Below are 10,589 nucleotides of genomic sequence, written 5' to 3' on the forward strand. Positions count from 1 at the left end.
CAGAAGCCTCGAAGTCTGTTAAATCGTACCAACTGGGTTAACATCAGTCGCTAATAGCGAGTAAAACGTATGTCGAGGTAGCTGTTATTCCCACGCTGCAGAAAACTCGTTTATCTGCGCGTCGTCTCCAAGGCCTCAGTCTTCCTCTGCGAGATATCCTTCGGGCAGGCTGCTGAAAAATATCTGCACTCGTATCCTTAGACATAGAGAGGGGAGCGAAACTCCCCGAGTAACGTGCAAGATACCAGAAATCCATTAAGTGCATGATTCCGTCCAGAAAATTCTAAAATCTGCGCACATGGCCGCTCCTCGTGTGTTCCGGCGGCCATCTTGATTTCGCAGAGGCAAAGCCTTCTCATCTTCTTGCAAAGGGCGTGCATTCCCCTCTCGGAGGCACCTGGGGCCGTAATTCCGGCTGGATATTTCCGAGCTCAGAGGACACCGCGAGTCGAAACTCGACGATCCGAGGCCACGTGCATCCTGCACATATCCAGCAGGAGTTGCACCTCCCGTGCATCCTGCGCATCCGGCGTATGACGAATCGGATCCCGGGGAAGCGGCATAAATATCTTAATGCCCATCTGCGGGGCCGTTCCCACGTAAATATCGAGTATCGTCGGACCAGGGTAGAAGGAGGGCCAATGTCCGCGACAGACGGTCGACGCGGTTTTTCTCAGGAGCATCTCTCCCGGCCGGGACACCCGGCGGACCTGGCGGACCCCCAGCAGCCTCTAGAACTCGTTCGGCTAGAAGAAAATCTCGTTTCTTCTCCCGCGAGAGTAAACAGGGGTGAACCTGCGTGGCGACAATAATGTCTCCGCGGCCGGAATATCTGTGGGAGAGCCCGAGAGAGGGAGAGCAGAAGGGCTGACCCCTAATGCGGGGTGCTAGGCCGCAGGGGGTCTCCTGACCAGGGCGCTAGACGAATTATCATGACAAAGACAGGCTAAATGTTATGTCCCATTACGTCGCCGCTTTGTTTTCCTACGTCCGCTGGGAACGATCTCTCCTTGCTCTCCCGAATGCTGTTCCTCTTCTCCGGCCAGAAGAAAAGGTCCAACCGCACAGTGTCGCGGTTACTTAACACTGAAATAACATCATACATATATAACGCAAGTAGTGGCATAATATCTAATTATCTCCGTTCCGTAACATGGTTAAAAAACCAACATTGCAGTTGCATATTCTTAACACAACGCATGTACGTTGCATTCATTTTATATATGTCGTGGACAAACGTCTTTCCTACAATTAAATCCTGTTACTCGTATACTTCCATTAACGAGGCCTTTGTACGGTGTCTAGAGGAGTCCGCATTTCAGTGCCCTCGTCGGGGGTTTCTAACCCTTTATATTATTTTTAAGCCCAGTTAAGGTTTACAATTAGGTGTTCCGAGTGGGATAGAAATTTCTACTTGGGAGAACGAGGTAGAAATGGAGCGGGAAAAGGCCGAAAGGGCGCTCCCTCGCATGGCCGTCTCGGCAAAAACCGTTTCCACTTTCGGCGCGCTCCTCCCTCGCCGTCCGGCCCTCTTCGGGCGTCTCCGTTAATCTTCGCCAATCTTCGGGCCCCGCGCTCCCCGCGTGCACTCGTGGCCCCGACCGGATGAAATATTTTACACGGTCATGTCCTTTATCCCCTTGCGCTCTCGTCGATCGCGACGCTCGTTGATTCCTTGTAGAATTCGTCTCGGCGTAACGACTCCTGCCGGTATCTTGACCCTTTGGCGTCGTTCGGGTTGGCCTCGGCGTTGCTCCTCGAGTTCACTTGTTGCGCCGGGACGGCAGACGCGTCTGCCGTGACGTAGCGCTGCGGCGCGCGCAGCCGCGAGAGGTCAGCGTCACCGGCGGCGGCATCCACCTCGAGATCGATGATTCACGTTACTCGCCGATTCACTCTCCGTCTCGCTCCCCGTATTCCGAAACCCCGCCGAGGGAAGAGGAGGAGCGCCCGTTGACAAGCTTACAGGCACCTCTTTCAGTGCATTTCCGTGAGAATAAAAAAAAAAAGAATCATTCCACGATTCAACAATTTTATCCCACGCGTCCAACTCTCGAGCCCTTCATAAATTCCTGTACTGTTTTCATGCGATTCCAGATACCTTTGTTGAGCATGTTAGGTTATGATATAAATATATATAAGTGTAGATACGGTAGAGACATGATATCGCCGGTATAATATTTTTATATGTATGTAGAATGAAGAGTACGTGAATCATTTGCATAGTCGGGGTTGGGGCAATATGCATCGGTCGGTTGGAATTTCAAAGCTCGGTTACGTCACGTGGTCATGCACGATGCAGCCGCAAGATTGGAGTCCCACTAAGCGCGGCGCGTCAACGCGGCGAGGATGGAGAATCAATCGAAACTGCTACAGAAGTGACCACGTGATCAAGCGACGTTCCGATTGGTTCTTCATCCTCGCCGCGTTGACGCGCCGCGCCTCGAGTGACACCGGGATCGCTCGGTGGGACCGCGCCCGAATGGACGCACCCACGCGCTGTGCCATGAGTTCGAAATAATGCATTTAATTGAAGTGCGTTTTTAAAGTCTTTTAAGGTTAATTCCTAGGTCTCGTTGGCCGGATTTTAATATAAAAGGGGAGGGAATCACATGTTTTTATTCAAACGATCTAAAAATTGAATTTTTAAACGCGCGATTATCGCCCCAGACGCATTCCTTTTGCGCATAGTAAGAAAACAAGATGGCCGCCACCGACTCGAGTCATACTTTTAAACGGTAATTACGGTTTAACGCGATCAGTCTTGCTCGTTTAGACCGAGTCGAAGAGTTCCTTGACTTCGATGTCTCCAGAAAACAAGAGGAAGTAAAACGAGCGATACTCGTGTGAGTATTTAGAAAGATGTGACGAAGCGCGTGGGTGTGCGTCGGTCAGCGTCATTCCGTGTTCGTCCGCGTCGGTTTGGCGGCGCCCGCGTCTTCCGTCAATCCTTATCGTTCGTCACTCGAGTGGAAACAAACCGAGCGAGGGTGTAGTGTCGTAGGGAGATCGGTCCGAGGGCGGTGAAAATAATGGGCCTTGTGCGTTAATTCGGTCGAAAAGGGGCTTAAGAAAAGAACCGGTAGCATCGAGCCACTAGAAGGATGGCCGATTTAACGCAGCGCTCGTTTCTAATAGCCGCGTGCCTGTGGCTGGGCGTTGTCGGTCAGTACGAGTGGCAGCCTAAGGATGCTTTCGACGAGATTCGAATCAAGATGGACAAGGTCACGATGGACAACTGCGGGACCCAACACCTCAGCGATCTCTATCTTCCCGAGGACTCCGTCTCTCATCTGCCGGACATCAAGGATATCAATATAAATCCAGTCTTCCCGAACCGAACGGCCCTTTTGCACCTGCACAACATGGCACTCAGCAGGTCGTTCTTTTGGAGCTACATTTTACAGTCGCGGTTCATTCGCCCGGCTATAAACGACACCTACGATCCTGGCATGATGTACTACTTCCTGTCGACCATGGCAGACGTCTCCTCGAATCCCTACATCAACGCATCGGCGATATATTTCTCGCCAAACTCTTCGTTCTCCCCTTCGTATCGAGGATTCTTTAATAAGACAATGCCACGATTTGCTCCGAGAACCTTTAGAGCGGATGACTTTAACGACCCGATACACTTGGAGCGTATTTCTACTACGAATACGTTTACTATTCAAGACCTTGGAGCTTTTAATTTAGAGTCCCGCAGTGACGATTATACTAGCGACTACTATAGAATTAACGAATGGTAAGTTAGATTAATCAGGGCTTGAGCATTTGGAATGCATTTCGAGCAGAAGTAATCTGTGGAATGTGTTGTAGGTATAAGAAGTGGCTGCCGGACAATGTTGAAAAACGACATGACACGAAAACGACTTATCGAGTTGAAATTAGGTATGCTAATAATACCAATGAGAGTTTTTCATTCCATGGTCCACCTGGTGAGTTTATCCGTTTAACGGAACATGTTTTATGATTATTTAAATTTCTTTAGAACCATTTTGGGTAACGATTGCTTTTTTCCCATAACAGGAGCTGAGGAATATCCTGGCCCGGTAAAATGGACGAGACCTTATTTTGATTGTGGTCGATCTAATCGTTGGCTCATTGCTGCCGTAGTTCCCATTGCAGATATTTACCCACGCCATACAGGTTTCAGACACATTGAATATCCAAAGTAAGTTCAATGCTCACTTCAGGGGGCACAGGGGATGGATAGGTCTAAACGTGTTTGCACGCATTATGTTTCCATTTTTTGATTATTTTCACATTTTTAAGAGACTTGAAAGTGCCATACCTTGTGTGGATATTTTTATTAAAACACCGTGGGACGCAGTTTGCTTTTGTCATGCTAATAAATCCACTCTCTGAACCCACAGGAGCATATCCCGTTTGTACCGGTTTAGAAGATGTGTATTGCTCTCTACCCTATTGTAGTCAACACACTGTACCACCTTGGATGATTATATGCATTTTACAGAAAAATCTGTTTCACTGAAATATTAATCCAGAAAATGTTTAATTAATGTTTTAGGTATACAGCTATTTCGGTTATGGAAATGTATTACGAGAGAATAGATATAAATCAGTGTCCAAAGGGTCAAGGAAATAGTGGGCCTAATAGATTTGCTAACACTGCACGATGTAAAATAGACACAACCGAGGTAATTAGGATAATCTATAAATTTTCTTCACGAATAACATGTAATTATAATAAAAGTAATCTATATTTTTAGTGCGAACCTATACATGGATGGGGCTTTCGTAGAGGTGGGTATCAATGCAGGTGCAAACCAGGCTTCAGATTGCCAAGGGTTGTTAGACGTCCTTATCTCGGGGAAATAATAGAAAGAGCTACTCAAGAACAATACTATAATGGATTCGACTGTACTAAAATTGGATGTACGTATAGGTCTACATACTTAATGTTTTCATATAAAACTGCATATTTTCATAAATACATAACGTTGAATGTAGAAACATTTCCTTCTAACAAAAGTATTATTTTTATAGGGATTCAGAAAGTCCCAGCTCAATGGGAAAAAGCGCCACCATATATTCGCGAGAGATATCTGGAACAGTATCATCGCTATAGAACTAATGTGAGTGGCTCGGAGTCGCTACACACAGACAAGATAGATATCCATCGAGTTCTTAAATTTGTACTTGGTGTAAATGAAAAAACCTGTTCCAAGTAAGTCTCTTTTGCAAAGTTTGAACTATAAATCATGGGTACACAAATTCCTGGGGCTAATGCAATTTATTTTGCACCTCATTCTAGGTATACCAAAGAAGAATTAACGTTACACGGGGATGTTAGTTTTGGTGCCGAAGAATTCTTTGAGAACGAAGCGAAAATGGCAACGAGACTGGCAAACTTTATCAGCTCTTTTCTGCAAGTATCGGACCCACATAAGGTTTATTCGGGCAAAAGAGTGGCGGATAAACCTCTCACCGAAGATCAGATGATCGGAGAGACATTGTCACTAGTCATGGGAAATTCTCGAGTGCTGTCAGCTGGCACTTATTGGGATCGCAACAAATTTACCAATAGGACGTTCTTCGCACCATACGCTTACAAACAACCCCTGGATGTTCGTACATTTAAAGTCGAAGATTTAGCGAGGCTCAACGATACCGGTAAATGAAATTTCATTTCACGTGTCCGAAAAATCCATCAATTGTTAATTTCCCAATAAATGTTTTCGCTTCCTACAGACGAAGTCTACACGAAAGTCAGCTGGTTCCAGCTGCTTAAACAAAGATGGGCCACCAATTTCGATGATTTAGAAAAGTATCACATGAAAATTAAGCTCAGGTACAACGAAACCGGTGAACACCTGAAGAGATACGAGGACGACTACTTCATCTCCTACAGGTGAGGTGACGAAAGACAATTGGCTCGATGCATGTGTCTATTAAAATTCGTCACAGGACAACTCGATGCTTTGTTACTGTTTTGAATTTCAAGACAAAGCGAAGCTATTCTAAGCAGTTATCGATTAGCTCAGTATTAATTTATGGTCATTGGCTTCTTCATCGGGATGTATTGTATGTAACGTCAGAGACGAATGCGCGTTGAGTCAATTGATGTGAAAACAATTCCTGTGGGAAGGAACACATCACTGAGGTGTAAGAAGATTGGAATTTATGGAGGGGAGAGTTTTATCTTCGCACAGTAATTTATTTTAATACCCGGGGATGGGCGGGCCGTTCTCTACAGGGCAGCAAACCTGAACCACGGCTACTGGACCACTCCTTACTTCGATTGTAACGGCAGAGTGAAGAAATGGTTAATTACCTATGCATCCCCATTTTTCGGCTGGGACGGCGTGAAAGAGAAACTGGAATTCAAGTGAGTACGTGCGTGCGTACGCACACAGGAAGTACGCGAGTATGCCTGTGAATTTAGTGTGAGATAGTCCGACCACTAAACCAGTTTCGCCGTGGAGGAAGGAAGGAGAAGATCGTATTTAACATTAAGACACTTACAGGGGCGTCGTGGCTGTTAGCATGAACTTGCTTCAGCTGGACATCAACCAGTGCGAGGAAAAGTTCTATGTTCCCAACGCTTTCAAGGCGACGAACAAGTGTGACCAAAAGACTTCATACGTGAGTGTCTCGCCTGTTACTCCTGGACGCTTAGTTTAATAACATTCTTTGTATATTAATTTTTTTCCCTTTACAGTGCGTCCCGATACTTGGCAGAGGCTTCGAGACCGGAGGGTACAAATGCGAGTGCAAGCAAGGATTCGAGTATCCCTTCGAAGACCTGATAACCTACTACGATGGCCAGCTTGTCGAGGCAGAATTTGGGAATCTACTCGAGGACAAAGTAACGAGGTATGTAAACCTCCTAGCCTTAATTCAAAGGTAACGAGTGTTTAGGAAAATCCAGACCCGTTTTTAGTTACTGATTTTGGTGCGCGATTGGGCCATTAACTATTTTATTGACGTAGTGAGAGATCTAGATTATTCTGGCGGATAATTTAACCGTTTGGGATTGTTCTCAGGTACGACATGTTTAAATGCCGATTGGCTGGGGCAGCGTCGACGCAGGCAAATGGTCTTCTACTCTTCTTGGTTCTGCTGCTGCTCTACGCGGCTCTTCGCAGATAGATAAGTCGACGTATCTTAACACGATATTCTGCGAATCTTGTTCAAATTCCGTCCACATATGTACAAAGAGACATTCTTAACGACGCATGTCGACGATGAGATCGGTTTACGTTTAAGTCTCATTGTTGGTAAGGCCATTCCAATAATTTTTTTAATTCAGTCTATCGGTCAAGTTAAACAATTCGGCGCAGCTGTAGGTTGTCGGGTATCAGCTAGGAATGTCCACGGATTTAGTGGCATTGACGTACAATTGACAGTACAATGAGTATGTACCGTTTCGGTCGCATCATTTCAATCAGGAATGTTTTGTGCTTGAGCAGGTAAAAATACGGTCTACTTTGTCCATTCCGTTCTTATTCCGTACGCAACATTCTTAATTTATTTATTGAGCTAGCGAAGACTTATCGTAACCCCCTTAGGCATATCAAGAAAACAGATCTATTTATCGATGTACATATTGAACCCTATTGGTTCAATGGTTTTAGCAGAGTAATTCCGTCCAACTTGTTTGAACTTAAGTGCCTTAATTGTAACTACTGACGCGTCACACTGTCACCCGTTTGCGCGACTGAACGTATTAACAAGTATATTATTATATCATAGTCTGTAAGCGCGAAAAGTTTGTACATTTTATACGAAACCAAACTGAGAGAGTTCATAAAGAAGGAGAAAATGTGATCACTGCTGGCTTCCGTAAACCTCCTGGTCTGATTTTGCGCAGTATAATTTTTTCACGCGACGTAGTAGTCTTATTTGGTTGTTCGATGATATGTCAATGCTCTATCCGAGGAATAGCTCGAGGCTTAAGAGTAGGTTAGCACTCGGAATATAAAATTAATAAGTCGAGGTAGAACTGAAACGCGAGGGAAAATTAAATAGGCGACTTCGGTAGACCTCTCGAAGTGGTTTCTGGTAATCCTAATGAGTGTTCGATGAGTTTCATCGATGTGAATCATGTCAATTCTGGTGGAAACTGTGCAGGTACTTACCTTCGTCGATTGCAACTGTGAAAACGCTCCTTGTATTCCGAGACGTATCCGTGTCGACGGGTCAAAGGGCACTTAAAGTAGACTCGTCGGATCGGAAGTTTTCGCCCGATCGCGCGAAAGTCCCCGAAAAATGTCACTGGGATACGTATCAAGATCAAGGCGTAGCCGACATGTCTCGATTGACTGTTAAGAGGGTCTTGTTGTGAAAACAAAGGAATACCGTTGCTAGTGTCCACGACAGGCCACGGACGCCGCCTGACGATCATCGGCGAGGAGCTGTCACGAAGTAGTCTAATGTCGCCTGTTTCTCACTTACTCGCTATTGCGTCCGTGGAGTCGAGCTTTATTTTTGACAAGATCCTCAAGGCGCCCGAGAAGCATCTGATCAGCTGTCTGATGACAAGTCTGTGTCTCTTCGGGGTCTTAAGAGGAAGTAAACGTCCATTGGGGTGCATGTTTCTACGTCGAAGCTTACATCGAGTGCTGTACCTCCAGGTAGATCATCATCCACAGGAGCAGTAGAACCGTCAGCGCATAAATCACTATCAGCACGTATAAGTAACACGATAAGGCGAGCATAATATTAAAAGCGAGATCCGGGCACAGAAATTTTGACGGGTCGTTTTTTCACTTGTGAAATGTGGATCGGTGGGAAAACTTCAGACCGGCGAGGAAAGCCATCAGCGCCCTCTTAGGTTGCATCAGAGTAATAAGACTCACTGGTAACGGTGTTTTAAAATGATGTTGGTCATTTCGTTTTATTGCTTTCTTTAACAGTGGATATATACATCTAGAATAAGTCTTATAGATATAAATAGTATTAGATAAAATTTGTACGTTACAAAATCCAGACTAACTCGTGGCACTGGGTACACAGTACCTATGTACTGAACAATTGATTTGGCAAGTGGAGGTTAACGGCCCGGCGTACTATTCCTTCTTCTGTAAATAATGGTGGTTTATGAACCGACAGCCTTGAGTTATTTGTGCACCTTCGTTCACAAAGTGACAGCCGAACAGGAGCAGGTTTCTCGGCTGCACTTTGATGGCGAACCTCATGAACATGGCCGAGTACAAACACAAGGCTGAAAGGTGACGGCACGTTTAAGTTAAAACAATTAGCTAAATCATACATTATTCAGTAGCGGATCGTTGACACTGGTTGAAAATAACGAGATGCACTGACCGAAAGTCATTTTTCCACTGATGAACGTCGGATCTCTTTGAATATCTGCGATCGCAGCGATGGGTATTAACCAGTTAGCGATGGGCCCCCAGAAATGTGTACTGAAACCAGTTGAATAAGGATGTAACTTGAGGAATTTGTTTAAAAGGCCAACTCTCTTCTTACCTCATAAAATATTCCCGCGTTTCTTTGCTCCTCAATGTTTTCATGATACGATTCATTTTGTTTGTCAATTGTTGCGTTTCCTTTTTCTATACGTTTCTCCTGGTCCCTTCGCACAGCAACCGGTACAATAAAATGAACGATAACGGGGGCGACGACTAGAAGGAATAGCAAATGAAAAAGTTAGCAGGCTCTTATTACGGACTCCGTAATCAAGCTGGCTAACCTAACCTAACCTAACTTAATCAAAGGTCGTGGGCCACGAGGATAAGGCGTCGTCTGCAAGCAGAGATGAGTTGGGAGATTGCTCACGGGCAGGGTCGCGCGATCGCATCCTGTGCTGCCCTCTGGTTTCGTACGTTAGCTTTCACCGTTTTTTGCCCCCAAGGGCGGCGCAACGAATTTCTAGTAGGGGATCGCGCACACACGATGGCGGTGCCATCTACCAGTCATCGTTGGCGGCTCACGTACCGGTGACGGTAATACCATGCGGCAGTTGACGGTGGTGGCTTACCTACGCTTACCGACACTGCACGATTTTGATGGTAAGCGAAAAACACTCGTGGCGCCCTCTTTACTCTAAGTACATTGTTGCCCCGAAGTGAACGTGATACGGAGCTTTGAGGCACGCGTCGATGTCACGTACGGAACTCGCATGCAGCGAATCTGTGCGAGTGCGATCGCTCCTAGAAATCTTCGCGCGTCCCAACCAACCAAGCGCCAAGCTACGGGTCGAGGCGTTGAATATGAGTGCGCTCGGCGCTACACTCATAACGAGTATGCGTGAGAGCCGAATGCAGCGAAAAATCCTCTCTAGCCGCGGATATAAGCCGAGTCATTTCGCGTATGATTTTTACATTTCCCTACTAGCGTTATCGAGCGTTTCTCGTCCGTTTTCTAGCGCTGTTAGAGCGTATTTGAGCCTTATCAAGCGTTTTTCTGGCGTTTCCGAGCGTTATCGAGCGTTTTTCGACCGTTTTCAGTGCGTTATCGACCATTTATCGAGTGTTTTCGAGCATTATCAAGTGCCGTAGAGTCCCGTAGAGTCCCGTAGGGTCCCGTAGAGTCCCGTAGAGTCCCGTAGAGTCCCGTAGAGTCCCGTAGAGTCCCATAGAGTCCCGTAGAGTCCCGTAGAG

The 10,589-nt window shown here is 46.0% G+C and overlaps 2 protein-coding genes across 4 annotated transcripts; one reads left to right on the top strand and one right to left on the bottom strand.

Moving 5' to 3' along the window:
* The first annotated feature begins 2,927 nt into the window (after positions 1-2,927).
* On the top strand, positions 2,928-7,794 carry LOC105694885. The gene is made up of 12 exons (XM_012416010.2): positions 2,928-3,745; positions 3,820-3,938; positions 4,030-4,174; positions 4,532-4,661; positions 4,734-4,899; positions 5,011-5,191; positions 5,279-5,637; positions 5,716-5,875; positions 6,221-6,352; positions 6,492-6,609; positions 6,686-6,840; positions 7,011-7,794. The coding sequence occupies exons 1-12, from the start codon at positions 3,105-3,107 to the stop codon at positions 7,114-7,116; spliced, it is 2,412 nt and encodes an 803-aa protein (XP_012271433.1). The 5' UTR covers positions 2,928-3,104; the 3' UTR covers positions 7,117-7,794.
* A 1,034-nt stretch (positions 7,795-8,828) lies between these two features.
* LOC105694886 (mitochondrial pyruvate carrier 1) lies at positions 8,829-9,893 on the bottom strand. Of its 3 annotated transcripts, none has more exons than XM_012416011.2 (4): positions 9,690-9,893; positions 9,457-9,611; positions 9,292-9,392; positions 8,829-9,190 (listed from the first exon to the last, which is right to left on the bottom strand). In XM_012416011.2, exons 2-4 carry the CDS (start codon positions 9,510-9,512, stop codon positions 9,036-9,038), a joined length of 312 nt encoding a protein of 103 aa, XP_012271434.1. In that variant the 5' UTR covers positions 9,513-9,611; positions 9,690-9,893; the 3' UTR covers positions 8,829-9,035. The 3 variants fall into 3 exon arrangements, with proteins under 3 accessions (XP_012271434.1, XP_012271435.1, XP_023289092.1); XM_012416012.2 differs by having other exon boundaries at positions 9,680-9,731; XM_023433324.1 differs by having other exon boundaries at positions 9,685-9,702.
* Between the last annotated feature and the right edge of the window lie 696 nt (positions 9,894-10,589).

Source organism: Orussus abietinus, unplaced genomic scaffold, assembly GCF_000612105.2.
Source record: "Orussus abietinus isolate OABI.00-Male unplaced genomic scaffold, Oabi_2.0 scaffold696, whole genome shotgun sequence".
NCBI classification, from domain to species: domain Eukaryota; kingdom Metazoa; phylum Arthropoda; class Insecta; order Hymenoptera; family Orussidae; genus Orussus; species Orussus abietinus.